The following is a 19,644-nucleotide window of genomic DNA, read 5'->3' on the forward strand; positions in this document are numbered from 1 at the left end:
GTAGCTAAAGGTGAAGAGACTCAATATATTAGTTCTCTTTAGAAACTATCACTTTACACTAATTACTGAACAGTTCAGTGTAGCATATCTTACAGGTGTTAATCAGTCCTTAAGAACTCAGTTTACTTCAGTCCCTGAGTTTCAGTGGAATAGAATTATGTTTTAAAAGATGTTAGACTATGCTGTGCTGTGCTTAATTGCTCAGTCGTGTCCAACTCTTTGCAATCCCATTGACTGTAGTCCACCAGGCACCTCTGTCCATGGGGATTCTCCAAGCAAGAATACTGGAGTGGGTTGCCATGCCCTCATCCAGGGCATCTTCCCAACCCAGGGATTGATTGAACCCAGTTCTCCTGCATTGCAGCTGGATTCTTTACTGTCTGAGCAACTAGGGAAGCCCAGATGTAAGACTATTTTACACTGAAAAATTATAGGTAGGGAACCTACAGAATGGGGGTAATAAATTGTATATCATAAATCTGATAAAGGGGTTACTATCCATAATATATCAAGAACTACAACTGAACAACAAAAAGAAAGAACCTGACTAAAAAATTAGCAAAGAACTTAAAGCAGGCATTTCTCAAAGAAGATGAACAAGTGGCCAACAAACACATGAAAAGAAGCTCAACATCACTAATCATTGCTGCCGCTGCTGCTACTGCTGCTAAGTCGCTTCAGTCGCGTCCGACTCTGTGCGACCCCACAGATGGCAGCCCACCAGGCTCCGCCGTCCCTGGGATTCTCCAGGCAAGAAACACTGGAGTGGGTTGCCATTTCCTTCTCCGATGCGTGAAAGTGAAGTCACTCAGTAAGTGTCCGACTCTTCGTGACCCCATGGACTACAGCCTACCAGGCTCCTCCATCCGTAGGATTTTCCAGACAAGAGTACTGGAGTGGGTTGCCATTGCCTTCTCTGGTGAGATAATGCCTCACAGCCATCTGGATGGCTATTTAAAAAAAAGAAAAACCCAGAAAATAACAAATGCTGGCAAGGATGTAGGGATTTGGAACCCTTTCTGGATTGTTGGTAGGAACGTAAAATTGTGCAGCTGCTGGGGAAGACTTAATGGCATTTCTTCAAAAACAAAAATAATAATAAAAATAGAGTAATCATGATCCAGCAGTTCCACATCTGAGTATACACCCTTAAAAGCTGAAAACAGACCTTGAAGAACCAATGTCCATAGCACCCAACACACGGAAGCAGGAGCAAAGCAGGAGCAAATACGGTGTACACATAAAACGGCGTATCACTCAGCTTAGAAAGGAAGGATATTCTAATATAAGCTACAACATGGATGAACCTGGAGGGCATTACTACTAAGTGAAATAAGCCAGCCAGCCATACATACATAAATCATGTATGACTCTCCACTTTTGTGAAGCACTTTGAGTAGATAAAATCTTTACTACCTCTCAGAAAGTAATTAAAAAATTAATCTTAATTTTTCGTAAGTATGGATTACAGATTTGACTTGCTCTATTTTGTTTAGTTATAAAAGTCTTCATTTAGGGAAAGGAATTGTTACACTGGATTATTTGGGCAAAAGGTAGTAAACATACTTGTTTGGTTATATATGATGGAACTGCTAGTTTCTACCTCTTTATTCCATTACTCTAAAGAATTTGCTAGCAAATATGGCTGTACTACTAGTTTTTGGAATGAATTTCAAGACAGGTATCAGTAAGGTATAAGCTACCTTTTGGGAAAGAAAGCCATTATTTGTGTATGTGTGTGGGGAGAAACTACTGGAGTTTAGCAAATGACAGTTTGTAGAATTCTGGTATGTAATACAATGATTCTGGATTTTCTACTGTTTATATACCATCCAATGAGAAAGTTCACTTTTGTCTTGAAGGTTGTTATTTTGTTTTGTTTTCTGGCATGTGTTTTAAAAATATGAATTATCTCCAAGGGAGGAAATGGAGTAAAATAAGGGACTACTTTGTGGGTATGGCTTTTAACATTTTTCCCCATCTATATGCTTAAAAAATTATTGTAATAAAAGACAAATTTTACCACTATTGACATTTTGTACGTTCACAGTATTGTGCAGCCATCACCACGTCTAGTTCCAAAACATTTTCATCACCCTAGAAGGAAACCTCTACCTATTAAACAGTCAGTGTGCTTTTAAAGCTTAGTTGTTCAAATAACCTTAGAAAAATACATTCTTCAGATGTTTGGGGATTGATAGGTAATAGAAGCTATGTCCGGAAAAGGCAATGGCACCCCACTCCACTACTCTTGCCTGGCAAATCCCATGGACGGAGGAGCCTGGTAGGCTGCAGTCCACGGGGTCGCTAGGAGTCAACATGACTGAGCAACTTCACTTTCACTTTTCCCTTTCATGCATTGGAGAAGGAAATGGCAACCCACTCCAGTGTTCTTGCCTGGAGAATCCCAGGGACAGGGGAGCCTGGTGGGCTGCCGTCTCTGGGGTTGCACCGAGTCGGACACGACTGAAGCGACTTAGCAGCAGCAGCAGCAGCAGAAGCTATGTCTCTTAACTCCTGAAATTTAAGAATAATGAAAGTTATATCTATAAAATTAAAATGATTTATGTTTTAATTTTAGAAAAGTAAGAAAGGTAGATATTCTGTTTGGAAATTATTAGGATGTGATATTTAAAAGATGACAGATAAATCTTTTAATTGGCAGCTTGTAATTCTAGGATATGATTTTCATTAAGTTCATGTTATACAAATGTTACAGAGTTTTAAACTCAAAAGAATTACTTTGGCTAATCAACAACCACAGAAAAATGTGACTTGTAAGTCTTCAGCAAACATTATTTTCCATTCTAAAATGTAGTGAATGTATCAAGTTTTCCAATCTTGGTTTCTTTTTAAGCACAATGTGGAAGTTCTTGGAATCCTTTCTGATGATGTGGAAACCGATTCTGTAGCCCCAGGTGAAAACCTCAAAATCAGACTGAAAGGAATTGAAGAGGAGGAGATTCTTCCAGGGTTCATACTTTGTGATCCTAATAATCTTTGTCATTCTGGTCGCACATTTGATGCCCAGGTAAACCAGATATTGTTGTTATCATGATGACCTTCACTGTCACAATGAGGCTAGGATTTAAATGCCCTTTGTCCTGATAACTGGTGATATGCCATTGTGTGCAGAAGGGGAACTGAAATAGGATAAACCATATATAGAGATCACAACAGCTGTGATGTATATCTCATACCCAAATGGTCTTTGATGGTACAAGTCCTGGGTAGAAAGTATGCATTTTTAGTTTTTATATTCTGTTGATAATATATATTGATACTTAATATTTTGCTTAAAGTGTCTTTATGCTCTACTTTAAGTAGAGCATAGTTGCCTTGGAAGTCATGGTTTGTCTGCTTATTCAGAGCAAGCAAATTTCCAGATAGGAAAACAATTAATTTCTCCATGTTATTAGCAACCTGACTTCCCCAGGAGAATGACAGAGTAAGTTAACTGGTACAACTCACAGAATTTTTGAGTTGTTATATGATGATTAATCAAGTTAGGTTTTTCTGTCAGATACAAGCTTGTTAACTTTGGAGCTTGGATACTGGGAAATGGATAAAACTAAGTTCATATCAGGAGGGAAAATTGTAGCATGTGAGCAGCAGTGAATGCCTTGGTGGAGGAGTATAGAGGAAAGGCTTCCCAGAGAAGAAAGTATGCCTATGTTTTTAAAGTTTGGGCACTTGCCAAGAAGATCTGTAGGATAAGGATATCAAAAAGTCATGCTTTGAGGTAACCCAATCTGACCTATCACTTCCAACACAAAAATAAGTTGCTGCCCTACTGAAATTGTGAGTTACACATTCAATTCTTTTTTTACCTAGGGATAAAGATGATAATTTTTTTTGTTTGACAGATAGTGATTATAGAGCACAAGTCCATCATCTGCCCAGGTTATAATGCGGTGCTGCATATCCATACCTGTATTGAAGAAGTTGAAATAACAGTGAGTTTTAAGATAATTGGGGTTTTTGTTTTAAGACCATTATTCACACTTCTGGTCTTAAAGATTCTTTTATTAGGCATTATTCTAATCTCATCCTTTTTTCTTGGATAGGCCTTAATCTGCTTGGTAGACAAGAAATCAGGAGAAAAAAGTAAGACTCGACCCCGTTTTGTGAAACAGGATCAAGTGTGCATTGCCCGCTTGAGGACAGCAGGAACCATCTGCCTTGAGACCTTTAAAGACTTCCCTCAAATGGGTCGCTTTACTTTAAGAGATGAGGGTAAGCCTTTAAATTGATGTCCAGAGGTTTGTCTAAGGTGCTTAGCTTTGGTAGTTTTCATCTGAGTACAGTGCACATTAGAAGTTCATAGGAAACTTGGATACCTGTTTATAATATATGTTATATATGTTTTATGAGTTGAATGAATTAAACAGACTTGACCATACACTTTAGTAGTAATGCTCTAGATGAAGAACCTTAATCTTGATATTTTGCAGGCAGTAGGTTTTGGGAGTCCTTTTATTTATTGCTAAATAAGACATTTCTATGATAAAATCCTCTCTAATATGTGTGATAAAACCTCATCTTGAAGGACTTTATCCAGTAGAGCAAATTTTTGCTAGTAAGCAAACCTTTGAGGTAGACATGCTTATTTTTTAGAAAAAAATCATTTTAAAATCCAATATGATAAACTTTAACTGCACTGAAATGGGAGGAGATAAAGGAGTACATAGATTGATAGCCTTAATGCCTAATATATTCAAGGTTTAGTATTTATTCATTATATTTTTATAAATAAAAATATTTAAAATAAAAGGTAATATAAAATAAAAATATTTTTATTATATTTTTAATATTTATTATTTATTTCAGGGTTTAATGTTCATGTTCTTGTGTGTGTGTGTCCACTTCTGCCTGAGTGAATTGGAATAGCTGTAATTTTCCTATTTCAAACAGCTATGAAACTTTGGTATCATAGAAACAAAATGACTTTGTGTTTAATAGAACATTTCTCTTATAGAGTATTACTTTAGGTTACTATTTTAAGACTATGGAAGACTTTACATAAAACTTTATGGTTCACTTAAAATACAGAATAGTCAGTTCATATATTAGTTCTAATTCAATTCAGCAAAAACTTTACTGTATATCCACTGAATGTCAGGAGTTGTGCCAAGCACTGGGAATATGATGGATATGGTTACTGAACTTTATTTCAGAGGAAACTATATAAAGATGGTATACATTTAAAGTCATTATCTTAAAAGTCTTCTTGATGATAGTGAAACTGGCTATTGGGGCTTTCCTATTAATATAACAAAATGAGAATTTTATTTAGCAATTAGAAATTAATGTAGCAAGAATTTCTAACTTCAGATTTCCCCCCCCCGCTAAAGAATAGCTTGGCTTTTAGGTTTTTCACAAGACCAAATGGATTTTGTATTTCTAATAATAGGGTCTGAGAGCCCTTTTTAACAGCTTTTATTGAGATAATTTAAATACCGTGAAATTGACCTGTTTGGAGTATATAGTTCAGTGAATTAGTATGTTCAGAGTTGTATAGTCATCACTACATCCTAATTTTATAACATTTATAACATCTGAAAAAGGAACCCAAATACCTGTTTACCAAGTTACCACCGATTATTCTATCCACCTCTGGCCATTGTAGGCAACCATATGTCTACTTTTTCTCTGCCTGCCTTTTTTGGACATGACTTATAAACAGAATCATATAGTTTGTGACCTTTAGTGTGTAGTTTATTTCACTCAGCATGTTTTTGAGGTTCACCCATGCTGTGATATGTATATAATTCATTCCTTTTTATTGCCAAATAATAATTCTACTGTACAGATATATCCATACTTTACTTTTCAGCATAGGTTTTAATTAGTAATTTACATTGTAAAATAATGATAAAGTTTTAATATCTAACATAGCCTTGCTGTTAACTACTGAAAAGGTTTCTTAAAAATTTCATTTCTAGGTAAGACCATTGCAATTGGAAAAGTTCTGAAACTGGTTCCAGAGAAAGACTAAGCATTTTCTTGATGACCCTGCACAATACTGTGAGGAAAATTGACTGCAAAAGCCTACTTCACACCGCCTTCTCTTATTTTCTGCCCATTGACAAAACTCTCCCCATATTTTGCAAAGACAAAATTCACAGCAAAAGTCCACATTATGTCAGCTTTCTCATATTGAGAGCTCTGCTATGCCACTGTTGAATTTTTCCCAAGATTTTTTTCTTCCCCTCTCAAACTCTGCTTCCTTGGACAGATTTGGCAATAGCTTTGTAAGTGATGTGGACATAATCGCCTACAATAATGAAAAACCTACCAGGAATTTTTTTATTTTTCATTTCCCCTTAGGCATACCTAGTCTTTTTCCCCCGAGGCAGATCATTCTGAGTGTGCGAGTGTGTGTGCACATGTTACAAAGACAACTACCATGTTAATAAAATATTCAATTTGAAACCCTTTTTGGTATTTGAATTGCTTTTGAATACTGTTTTTTATCTGGATGTAACATTGTTGCATTAGCTTTTTAACTGGACCAAGTAATCAAGTACATTTTATTACTTGGACTTTTCTAAACTCTTTTCCTCTCCACTACTTAAATGAGGCACTTACAAACCATGTTCAAGTTTGTATTAAAAGAAAGAATTAGATGGAACCCTTCTTTTGATGGTTAATGCATACATACAATATCTTTATGCAACTATGACACTGCTTTATTAGGTCTCTCAGTTATTTTCTGCCAACTGATATTTTAACATGGTTTCTTAAACAAAGTAAGTGGTTTTAAGACACAGGAACAGCATATCTGTAGTTTTCATAAGTATAAAGCATAATGAAATTGTACCCCTACAAAAAATTCCATTAACTTGTTAAATTAGTGGAATTTACAATAAAAACAGCATGTTGAGACCTGGCATAAATGCCTCCTTTAGTATTTATAAGAGCTGCATGCAACTAGTATGAAAACCATATCAATTGCAAGTGCCAGTTCTACAAATTATTCAGTTTATTTATTGTTTATATCAGTAATTTTAAAGGCTGGATGACTCTTGCTGGTTAAAGCTAAATCTCATCCAGTAACTAAATGAATACATATTTAGAACCATCAGAATCTGCACAGGAAAGTTAACAACAAGTAGAATTATGTTTTTCTCGATTATTCAAAATTGTTTTCTTAAATATATGCTGAAATTTGCTAAATTATGATTTGGATGGCCCAGAGTGCAGCACTGTGGTGGTTTTTAGATTGAATCCTGACCTTCTGCTACAACTGTCATGATTTTGAAATTTTTAATGAGAATAAATGGGAAATGGAAGGGATACTTTCAGGGATTTTTTTCTGGGTTTATTGGAAGCCCCACTTTGATTTTGAGTGTTGCCATTTACAGAAGACTTGGCCTCTTTTAGATTGGCTTAATCTCTAAATAAGATACTTTGTAAGTGTGTATCTAATGACATGTCACTTCCCTGTAATCTTCCTGCCTCAGAAAAGAAAAGCCTCCTCTATTTCCAGCCACAAACATAAAAACTAAATCTATCATGTTTTCATAACTGTAAAATTCCCATTCATTTCATGAATGACGCTACAGCTTATGGACAGAGCACAGTTACTGTCCTGCAGTTTCCTATAACTATACTCATGGTTATTAAAGTTGCATGAAATTTAAGTTATACTATGTTTGCAAATCTGGGCTTTTAGTTTTCTGGAATATGTGGGAGCTTTAATTAATATATTATAACTTTTTATACTTCCAAGTTAATAAGAACAAAATACTAGCAATTGCTTGGATTTTAATGAATCTTTAAAAGCTCAAGAGTCACTGAAATTATTTCCAGAGATATATTTCCATTTTTAAATTGAACACATTTTTGAAAAAAAGTTATGTTTGCTATTAAAACAGTTACACTTTTAGAATATTATGTGCATGTTGCCAAGACTCAAAATGACTTGGATATCAACTGTGAAGGGCCTACCTCTAAAAAAATAAAGAGAATAAATATAATTATGAAATAAAACTTTTGATGGATTCTTGCACATTTATGCAAGTAAGATTATTTAGAAGAAACCTCATTGTTAAATTAACCAACACCATGCATTTTTGTGGGCTTTGAAGTTCTGTGGGAAGAATGCTTACTTGATGCATTTAAAAACCTTCATTACACTGCCTGGTTACTTGGATGGGCAGATGTGTCTGAAGTGAACTGGCAGTGTGGGGAGATGTCAGACCTATGAAAAGCAATATACAGATTCCTATGCTGTCATTTTGTCTTCTGCAAGTGCAAGTGTGTTTATATTGTTGACAATGCAAAAACAGGGTAATTGGCTACAGACTTAGGACAGACCTAAACATTTTTCTTTGCTGTCTTTAGCCTAGATATGTTAGAATCACAATTTTCTTTGCATCTTTTTACATTAATGATGTTCTTTATACAGCTTTCATGCTAGATTATTTAATCATAGTTTTTTAAATTAATAAACTTAAGATACTGAAATAAACATTAAATAATTGCCATTTTTCAACCTTTATTTCTTACTATGGGAGAAGGGGAAATAGGTTTCTTGTTTTTAATTTGCAAACATAATTCATCCAGTGAAAATCTATGTAAAATCAAACTAAAAGAGATGGACTGAGTATATAATGCTATGAAATTAAGTGACAAATAGTAAGGTATTCTTGAATAATTAAGCCCATGTATATTTGTTTTGAATTGAGTCTTGAAATATGTGATAATTGAATGTAAAAACTTTGTGAATTGTAGAAGAATAAGGTTATTCACTGTAACAAGAGGTAGTTCATACTTGTCTGCTAGTTACATAAACTACAAGAACTACTTTTACAAAATAGGATGGACTTTGAATGTGATGCAGTTGACAGATACTGGCATCCTCAGCTGAAGTGCTACAGATATTGGGGGTCATACGTTCAACCAGCTGCAGTTTTGCAACCCAAGAAAAAGGTGAACTTATGCTCAAAAACTGCTTTCATGATGAACTTCTGAAAAAAATCAAGAAAACTCCCTGGCAATCTTCAGAAACACTAGCTGTGACTGTAATTACTCCATGGTCTTTGATGGCTGTTCCATCTGGCAGCACTCTAGCACCTTTCCTCACTGGCGTGGACTTCTTATGGACTGCTGCTTCATGGATGACAGCTTCACTGGTTTGGGTAGGAAAGTTTTTATTACAGCTCTTAACATCAAGCAAGTTTCAGCTTTTAAAAACCCTTTGTGAAAATTCTGGTAACAGCCCTATAGCTGATTGTGGAATGATTAAATGTTCAGTGTTGGCCTATCTTAACAGAATAAACTGTGCCATTAATCCTCTCACAGACATACATACATAAGGTAGATAGCAATCAACAGAATTTAGGGGACGATTTTCTGTCTCCAAATAACATGGCTTATATTTCCTCCAGCTGATTTTTTCCATGATTGTAGCAGATGTCATCTAATACCTTTATGATCTTGTTTCTTTCCTCTACAGATCTTGCCATGGCAGCAACTTAAGTAAATAAATGTACTTAACACGTGCACAACTCAAAGACTAGTAGGTTTAAATTTAGCAGTCAGTTGGTTATATTAGATTTCATAGTAAATGGAATAGGAAGTGTTTTTATTTCCCTGTAGTTCAGTGGTTTCCATTTGAACCAATGTACTGCCAAATTTCAGATAGGGTAAATTTGGTTCAACTTATGATGGTTTTGGCTCTAGGATATTCTTAATTTTCAATATCCTAGGACATAACTGAGTCTTCCTTCAGTAAATATACTTTTCACATACCTCTAATCCTATGCTTCCTTGAAACAGTAATGTGCTAGCTGAGTTGTTTATTAAGAAGTGTTTTAAGGGCATGAAGGTGTGGGAATATTGGAGTATTCTCCAAAATAAGGGAGAAGCAGTAAGGCACCATGTCTGATTAGGCAGAAAATTAGGCAGGATTTAAGTGACCCTCAGAATGGTGGTAGTCTTTTCTGCCTTGTCACACATGCCACTGTGCCCTTTACTATGTACCGTGGAAACCTCAGGTTTGTGGACAGCAAAGGTAGAATGACATTGTGCTTCCCAAGGCTCCCCTCTGCCAGGCACATTAGCTTAGTGCTTGTCAGCCCAAGTCCCTGCTACCTCCTTGCTTGCTGCCCAGGAAGAGTGTTTGTGCTGGAGCTGGAGCTCCTGCACACCTCAGGCGACCAGACCACCCACATGCGTTAGGTGAAACTTAGGTCTGAGCCCAGGTCTACATTTTAAGGACTTAACATTTGGCACACATCTTAATTAGTTTCTTATCTTTGTTCTAGAAGAAATGTGGATCTCTCTCAGGCCAGGATTTAGTGACTAGTTTTCACTAGATGGCAGGTTAATACCTAGTTCTCCTTTTTTAAAAGACAGAATTGAAGGGAACTGATTAGGTTTGCTGGGTTTTTAACCTAATTCAAAAGCATGGCAGAATGCTCTAGGTAGGAATTATGGGAATCCAAGGTAAAGAAACCTTTTTCTTATGATTTGTAGCTACCTACTGTGCCTGACTTGGTGCCTGTGTGAGGATTAAGCCCTTAGTCTGCTCTTGCAATTATTCAAATGACTGAAGTTAAAAAAAATTTGCTTTTGTAATAACAATAAAAATTGTCATCTTCCCTTTTGAAGGATTTGTCCATTTGTTTATAATTATTGTATTCTGTTATACTCTGAGTGTATCTGCTTTCTTTACAGTTCTCAATGTCGTGTTCAGGCATCAGACGACACAAAGGCACTGTATAGCTGTGTGTGCAAGGTTGACAATAGAGTATTTTTTATACTTTATGGCCCATGGAACCAGTGTCAGATACAAAAGTTGTATCAACACATCTTAAAGCAGAAAAATAGCGTTAGTACCTTGGATGTTTTAGCTTTCTAGTGGAGAATTTTATCTCCCAGTCTAGAATAAATGATGACCAAATTACGATTAGATTTTAAGTTTTCTGAATTTTAAAAGAACCAAAATTTGATGCTAACATGAAGATTTCGAAAAGTCATATACAGTCATGGCATCTTTTTGTGGTTCTTTGTATTTAGATCAGATCAGTCACTCAGTCGTGTCCTACTCTTTGCGACCCCATGAATTGCAGCATGCCAGGCCTCCCTGTCCATCACCAACTCCTGGAGTTCACTGAGACTCACGTCCATCGAGTCAGTGATGCCATCCAGCCATCCCATCCTCTGTCGTCCCCTTCTCCTCCTGCCCCCAATCCCTCCCAGCATCAGAGTCTTTTCCAATAAGTCAACTCTTTGCATGAGGTGGCCAAAGTACTGGAGTTTCAGCTTTAGCATCATTCCTTCCAAAGAAATCCCAGGGCTGATCTCCTTTAGAATGGACTGGTTGGATCTCCTTGCAGTCCAAGGGACTCTCAAGAGTCTTCTCCAACACCACACTTCAAAAGCATCAATTCTTCGGCACTCAGCCTTCTTCACAGTCCAACTCTCACATCCATACATGACCACAGGAAAAACCATAGCCTTGACTAGATGAACCTTTGTTAGCAAAGTAATGTCTCTGCTTTTGAATATGCTATCTAGGTTGTTCGTAACTGTCCTTCCAAGGAGTAAGCGTCTTTTGATTTCATGGCTGCAGTCACCATCTGCAGTGATTTTGGAGCCCAAAAAAATAAAGTGTGACACCGTTTCCACTGTTTCTCCATCTATTTCCCATGAAGTGGTGGGACCGGATGCCATGATCTTCGTTTTCTGAATGCTGAGCTTCTTTGTATTTAATTTGTATTTAATCTGTCCTCTAAACTCAACATTAGTCTTTAAAGTGAAATAAACAAGAATAAGCAGTAAAAGAAATTGTAATTTTATGATTTATATGAGCCTAATTTGCATTCTAAGGCATTTTCACCAAAAGTTCTATGAGTTTAGTGAAGAGCGAGGCTACTGATAATTTCTACCCGAACAATAGTTTAGCTAGAGGGGACATAATGAAAGAAACATGTTGAAATTGTTTTGCACTCTTGTTTGTGACTGTCTAGGTTGAGACTTCACCCCTCTGAATTGAGCAGTACAGTCTTCCTAAAAAACTTTGCTAATAAATCACACAAATTGTTACACTTCAAACAAAAACTATCTCCATTGCCATCTTTGCTATTTTCCTGGCAAATACACTTAGTTTTAGAATAAAAGAAAGAAATTTTGAAAGATTAGATTCTGAAGAGTAATTACTATTTATAAAGAAGGTCAGGCAGACAGAATGTGTACACAAAGAATTTTTTTAATTAAGATAAAACTTGCATACAGAGAACTGCACAGATCTCAAGTTTAACAATGAATTAACCTGGTATATACAATTATGTTAACATCCCCATCAACATATAGAACATTTTCATCACTACAGAAAGTTTCTTTCTGCCTCTTTCCAAGCCATCCCTTACTCCTGCCAAGGCAATCACTACTCTGCCATAGATTAGTTTTGCCTGTTTTTGAATTCCAGGTAAATGGAATCATATTATGCACCCAGATGTCTTTTTTCCAGGGGTGTTCAGAGATTAATTAACTCACCTGTCTTATCACTAGTTTATTCTCTTTACTGCTGGGTAATTTGTTTGAATTATCATTAGAAATGCAAATGAGTAAATAAGCCAGAGAGGAAAGCTTCACATCTCCTTCCTTTATCTGCTTTTATAAAGCTGTTACCACACACAGACCACTTAGTATTCCTTAAAGGTGGTGAAATAACTTGAGCTTCCCTCCCGATCTATCAGTCTTGAGTGCCTGCTGCACTCTGTTCCCTTTGATGTGCCCTGTCAGTTATAACACTGGATTGTCCCAGGACTTCCCTGGTGGCCCAGTGGCTAAGACTCAGCACCCAATGCAGGGGGCCTGGGTTTGATCCCTGGTCGGGGAACTAGAACCCATGCAGAAAACTAAGACTCCGTGCAGCCAAATAAATAAATACTAAGAGAAAAAATACTAGATTGTCCCTATCAGACTTTCATGTTGTTAGAGCCAAGTTCATCTGACTTGTACCTCTGCTGATTAACTCTTTAAATCTCAAGGCTAAGTCCTTGTTTTCTTTTTTGGTAGATTTTACTAAATTACATGTATGAATAACTTTTAGAAGTTCTTTTATTGATCACTTATTGACCTATCATAATACTTCACAGAGGCTATTGAAAGTGAAAGTCACTCAGTCCTGTCCAAGTCTTTGCAACCCCATGGACTGGAATTCTCCAGGCAAGAATACTGGAGTGGGTAGCTTTTCTCTTCTCCAGGATATCTTCCCAACCCAGGAATTGAACCGGGGTCTCCTGCATTGCAGGTGGACTCTACCAACTGAGCTATCAGGGAAGCCCAAATATTGAGGCTATTGAAAACCTTCCTAATTTAAGTAAAGATGCACTTTGACTATCAATAACATTTACCAGTTACATACTGTTGTGGTTAAATGAACACAGTCCTCCAAGAAGTTGTCAGCTGCTTATCTTCAATAATAAAAGATGATCAATGGTGCTGAAAGCACCCCCCCACACACTTTTTTAAGCCTAGAAATCACTTCTGAGAATAGTCTTGATGACATTTCTCAGGGAATATAAGGCTGATAGGATTAAAAAGTTGTCTTCCTAAATGGTGTACAAGGAGGCGTTGGTGTCCTTTGTGAGACAGAGTTAAATGGGGTGCTCAAGGCACCCACACAGCTGTACACAGATACAAGGAGAGAGCTAAACAGGAATAGCAAACAGGTTAATAGTTTCCCTACTGAAATTTTATCTGGTTTCACTGTTTTCCTGCTTCTCATTCACTAGGGCCTTCATTTCCTAATTTTTTTTTTTTAATCAGAATCTAGTAATTTCTTGACTTAACAACCTCTTCTTCCCTCCTTGAGTTCAGGCACACTGCCTCCCCTCTTTCAGACCCTAAGATGCACATTCCACTTTCCAATCCTTTTAATAATGATTATTTTCAGCAAAGGGCTAAGCCTGTCCTATTACAGTATGTGCCAGGTACTATGTACATATATACGTTATCTCATTCAATTCTCTTAACAATTCCAGTGCAGAACTAGTTTCCTCTTACATATTTAAAAAAAAAAAAAAAAGAGGCTTGGGAGATTAGCTGACTTGTCCAAAGCTAAATAACTACTATATTACTGAGTTAGGATCCAGACTCAAATCTTTCTGACCAAAAAGACCATATTCTTCCTATTTCCCTTATGTAACAGTCTATACTGTTAGCAATACTGTTTCCCCTCATGCCTAGATCAATATTTCCTAGCAGATTTCAATACCAGGATGGATCTTGAGGACACTGACAGAACACTTTAAAAATTGCTTTTAGATAACTCAGACATGGATATTTAACTATATGGCTTGTTTTGCCATTTATACTAATAATTATCTTAACTCTGCAGGGCTGTCTAGATTTACTAGTTGATTCTAGCAAATATTTATTTTCAAGTAACTAGAATTTGAGCTCCATTATTAAATTTGTTATTAAACTTTGTTTACCATCCAGCAACATCTTCATACATTCTTTGCAGGTAGTTGCACTATGATTTATTAAATCCTTTATACGATTAAATACTACTTTGCATACAGTTGATGCCATTTTGTTAATAAGCAGGCAGATTTGCAACTACTAAAAAAATTTCAAAAATAAAGGGAAACCTTTTAGTACCTTCAGGAAAACAATAGTATTCAGTGAGACCTAGATACTCAAAATGTTGACTGACTCTTACTTAATATATGCTTACTAGAAAAGAAATACTACAAAACTTAGTAATTGTCCCATTAGAAATGTACATGCTAATGACTTTGATTTCTTCCCCAAGATGTTAATGTATTAATTTTTAAAAAGCAATTTGCATATATGGTTCAAGATACTTATTACTATTCCTTTAACTCCATTTCCACTAATAGAACTCCTTTTATTATTCCTTTACAAGTACAATTTTCATTTTGGCTGGCAATTATATTTAATTCATTTAAAATTGGATAAAGGATAGATGGGCATAAATAATGTAATTAAGTAGGTGGAGTCTGGATAAAGTTTACAGAGTATTAATCTTGTGTGTGTTCAACAATATCTTGAGTTTAAAAAGTTTTAAAAAGAAGAGGTAAAATTGACTGCAGTTTAAGAAAAATTTAAGTTACTTAATTTATGAATGAAATATTTACCCTCAGGTATTGAGTGAAACTTTATAGAATAATGTGGATTATTCAGGTTAGTTCTCTTAAAAGACTAATTGACAAGAGTAAAATATTTTCCAGCATAAATCCCAAAGTTAAATAACATACTGTGGCAACTACATCTATACGGAAACAAATGAAGTACAATTCACATTTAAAACTAGTGCTCACTAATGGCTAATTTAGGTCTTAATAAATAGCAGGCATGGATATTTAGAAAGGGATAAAATTCCTTGAGAAATTTCACTGAACATGAGAATGGTTTCAAATACAACAGAGCAAAAAGAATGAGGATTTTTTAAAAAATTATTTGAATTAAAAGGTCATTGATGACTTTAGAGGGAATAGTAATAGTGTGATTGAAATGAAAGAGGAGAAAGCTGAAAGCGCTTTATAGCACTTGACTACAAAGACAAAACAAGGTAGGGGAAAAAAATAGCACGGCACTATTTCTTAAGAACATACATGAAGCACAAAGCCAGCTACTGGAGAAAAGGGAAATGAAGACAATGGAGGAGGAGAAAATTAAAAGAGTAAAGCCTTCAGAAGGTAAGAAGGGATTCACAGATTCAGTGTCCACTCACCACGTGCCACGCAGACCTTGTGTGTACCAAGTAAACTTGAACCCCAGTTCTGGTCTCAAAGGACTCAATCTAGTGCATAGAGGAAACAAACTAATCAACAGTCACTATCACACAAGGGTGAAAACACTAAATTTAGAGAAGAATGCTTCTTACCATTGCTATTCTTTCAGTTTGTAAGTAATCTGAGTTCATGCGGCAGCTTATAAAAATTACAGCATTGATCACATCCTGCCTCATAGGTCTTACTTTGCCCTATTGCCCTGTTAAGTTGTAAACTCCCTGGTAGTAAGCACATACATGAGCTGCCACCTATTGAAAGTGAATAGGATAAGACCACAGATGTTCAATCTGGAGAAATAAAAAATGCTAACTAGTAATTCAACAGATGCTTTAGAGGTTAACATAGCATTTATATCTACATAAATCTATATTTAAATATATAATCATGTCCAACTCTTTGTGACCCCATGGACTGTAGCCCGCCACGCTCCTCTGTCCATAGGATTTGCCAGGCAAGAGTACTGGAGTGGGTTGCCATTTCCTTCTCCAGGGGATCCTCCTGACCCAAGGATTGAACCCGTGTCTCCTGCACTGCAGGCAGACTCTACGACTGAGTCATCAGGGAAGACAGAGAGGTAGATAAGCAAGTGCTATTATATATGTTATCATTGATAGTAAGGAGAACTGGCAATATAAAGAATTCCCTGGGACACGAAAATAATTTCACTTACTTCATCTGCCTTAGCCTGGGCTTCCCTGGTGGTTCAGATGGTAAAGCATCTACCTACAATGAGGGAGACCTGGGTTCAATTCCTGAGTCGGGAAGATCTCCTGAAGAAGGAAATGGCAACCCACTCCAGTATTCTTGCCTGGAAAACCACATGGACAGAGGAGCCTGTTAGGCTACAGTCCTGGGGGTCGCAAAGAGTCGGACACGACTGAGCGACTTCACTTTCACTTTCATCTGCCTTAATGGTAAATAAAAGTTTAAAATATACCAATGTTCCTTTTCCTCTCTCACTCATATCTCTCATTATCCTTTCACTGAAATTGTTTTCTATAAGGTCACCATGACTTAACTGCCCAACAAATGGCTTTTCAGAAGTTCTTCAGTATTTATGGTATTAACACATCCTCACTTCCCCATTTCTAAGCACCCTCTTGGTTTTCTTTTACATCCTCAACAATTTCTCGATTTTATAGGCTCTTTTTTCTCCTGTCTCCTAACAGGGTTTCTCCATACCTCTATTCTGACTCTCTGCTACTGCTTGTGGCAATCTCATGTATTTCCAGTTTCCTTTTTTCTTTTCAGCCTTGCTGTGCAGCCTGTGGGATCTTAGTTCTCCCTGCAGTGGAAGCTTGGAGTCTTAACCATGGGACCACCAGTAAAGTCTCACTAGGTTGCCTGAGTAGTCTTCTCAAAGCTTCACCCAGAGCAAGTAATTTGAACAACAGAAAGAGGGAGGGGAAAAGAACACTTAAGGTTGAACCTATAGTCTTTTTATAACCTAATTTCAAAGTGACATCCCCTCACTTCTGCTCTATTCTATTTACTAAAAGCAAATCACTAAGTCGGGCCCTTACTCAAGCCACAGGGGAATGAAACTCCATCACTTAAGGCTTCAGTCAATTTGTAGGCATGTGACTCTTTTAACCACTACAATACCACAGAAAGATCAACCTTCCTAAAGTCTAATTCATTACTAATTCCTCTTCTTCCCTGCTGCTGCTACTGCTGCTAAGTCACTTCAGTCGTGTCCGACTCTGTGCGACCCCATAGACGGCAGCCCATCAGGCTCCCCCGTCCCTGGGATTCTCCAGGCAAGAACACTGGAGTGGGTTGCCATTTCCTTCTCCAATGCATTAAAGTGAAAAGTGAAAGTGAAGTCGCTCAGTCGTGTCTGACCCTCAGCGACCCCATGGACTGCAGCCTTCTAGGCACCTCCGTCCATGGGATTTTCCAGGCAAGAGTAGGGTGCCATTGCCTTCTCTTCTTCCCTGAGACCAGTTCAAAAACCTTGTATCCGTATGGTTTCTCCAAAATATAAAACTTCAGCTTGATAATAAATTCCTTAACCTACCCACTCTAGCCTCATCTCCTCCTTCTCCCCTCTGCACATCCCTACTCCAGCCACTTACTACATCCAAACACCACCATCCTCTTTTGCCTGAATTCACACTGTTTCCTTGGCCTGGAAGTCTGGCTCTGGACTTGAATTCAGGTGACACAACATGTGGCAGCCCCAATGTTCTTTTCAGAATACTAGGAGACACAGTACATGCAGCCTAAAGTAACAGCTCATTATCATGTTAAAATGAATTCCAATCTGCTAGCAGATCAATCTGGAATTCCATTTAGAATTCCAGATTCTAAAACAGGCAAGTGGGAATTGGTGCCGAAGGTTTAGAACATTTTTCCTACAAGTTTTTGGTTAAAGACAAAACGAGACATAATACTGTAAAATTAACTGTATTTCAATAATTTTTTTTTTAAAGACAAAGTCAGTATTAGAGATCAGCAGAACTCCCCTTTTTTCAGCTTTGGCAATAAGGAAGGAGCATTTCCTTGAAAGCAACTGACATGGAAAGCATCCCACTCCCATCCTTTCAAAATTTCATAGCTTTTTAAGAAACATATTTGACTTACAATACAGTGTTAGTTTCAGGTGTACAACACAGCGATTCAGCTAATTTCTTTATCAGTAATTCTTTGCTGCTTATCTATTTTATGTACAGTAGTTTGTACTTAATCTTTTTAATTAAACTTTTTATTTTGTATTGGGAGCATAGCCAATTAACAATGTGTGACAGTTTCAGGTGGACAGCAGATGGACTCAGCCATACATACACATGTATCTATAGCTCTTTGCAAAACGAGCCATCCTGAATATCCATCAAAAAGCTCCTAAAAAAACCTCTGGTTTACCTCCGTGGTCAAAGGCCATATGGCTGTAAAAACAAACAAACAAAGAGGCAAAGACTTAAGTACTGACTTAGACAACCTCTAAGATACCTTAAGAGAAACGGGCAACGTACAGAACGATGGGCATAGAGCCTACTACTTGTCTTAAAAAAAAAAAAAAAAAACTAAATTGAAGCCCAACCATCCATAAAGAGAAAAAAGTATAAGTTTCCTAAATATACGTAGACGGAGAAGGAAATGGCAACCCACTCCAGTGTTCTTGCCTGGAGAATCCCAGGGACGGGGGAGCCTGGTGGGCTGCCGTCTCTGACGACTGAAGCGACTTAGCAGCAGCAGCAAACATACGTAGAACATCCCTGGAAAGCTCCAGGAGAAACAGGTAACCAGTGGTCACCTGTAGGGCCGCGGGGAGGGAGAGGGGCCTTCTCCCGTTCTCCAGTCTGCACCGTTAGCTGCACTTGCTCTTACCTCCCGCCTCTGTGAAACTCGAAGCTCAGGAGATCGGCCCCGGCTCACCGTTCGGGCCCCACACCGCTTAACGACTCGCCCGGTGTTTCCCGTGCACGGAACCGTCACCAGCCGGCGGGGAAAGGCCTGTGGCTGGGGAGCGGCGGGGGTTCGCCCCAGGTCACCCGGCAGGTAGGTGATGGGGCCAGATTCCCCACGCCCAACGCCTCCTGCTCCAAAGTCGGGGTCCACCCAGAAAGGGTGGCCCCACCGGGTGGGCGGACCGGCCTCTTTTTCCGCTTCAGGGCGCTCGCCCGCTTTCGTGGAAGAGTGAGAGCCAGGCGTTGCCACGCAGCTCCCCGCGCCTCACAGACACCGGGAGCTGAAGAAACTTGAGAGGCATCTATGCCCCTCATCGTAGCGACTCAGATCCCAAAGGGAGAACCTACCTCAGTTTGCTCGAGCCCGCCAATCTCTGACGCCGCGACGCCGAAGCGTTCGACCCCGCGCTCCCGGAAGTGACGCGAGCGTCCGGTTCCCGCCTCCCAGCTTCCGG

The 19,644-nt window shown here is 37.9% G+C and overlaps 2 protein-coding genes across 4 annotated transcripts in view; one reads left to right on the forward strand and one right to left on the reverse strand.

The window, feature by feature from the left end:
- The window catches only part of GSPT1 (G1 to S phase transition 1), a 33,662-nt gene extending 23,043 nt beyond the window's left edge, over positions 1 to 10,619 (forward strand). For both annotated transcript variants that reach the window (XM_070362645.1, XM_005889253.3), the window contains exons 12-15: positions 2,858 to 3,031; positions 3,867 to 3,956; positions 4,068 to 4,236; positions 5,946 to 10,619. In XM_070362645.1, the coding sequence (XP_070218746.1) occupies positions 2,858 to 3,031; positions 3,867 to 3,956; positions 4,068 to 4,236; positions 5,946 to 5,998 (486 nt within the window). In that variant the 3' untranslated portion in view covers positions 5,999 to 10,619. The remainder of the gene's footprint in view (positions 1 to 2,857; positions 3,032 to 3,866; positions 3,957 to 4,067; positions 4,237 to 5,945) is intronic.
- TNFRSF17 (TNF receptor superfamily member 17) overlaps positions 1 to 19,609 on the reverse strand; it is a 131,174-nt gene extending 111,565 nt beyond the window's left edge. Inside the window, exons 1-2 of one of the 2 annotated variants that reach the window (XM_070362647.1) lie at positions 19,538 to 19,609; positions 15,719 to 15,787 (exon numbers count right to left, since the gene is read on the reverse strand). The gene's annotated coding sequence lies outside the window, so the exon portion shown is untranslated. The other variant, XM_070362648.1, reaches the window with a different exon arrangement.
- Between the last annotated feature and the right edge of the window lie 35 nt (positions 19,610 to 19,644).

The sequence above is a fragment of the Bos mutus genome, chromosome 25 (genome assembly GCF_027580195.1).
Source record: "Bos mutus isolate GX-2022 chromosome 25, NWIPB_WYAK_1.1, whole genome shotgun sequence".
Taxonomy (NCBI): Eukaryota; Metazoa; Chordata; class Mammalia; order Artiodactyla; family Bovidae; genus Bos; species Bos mutus.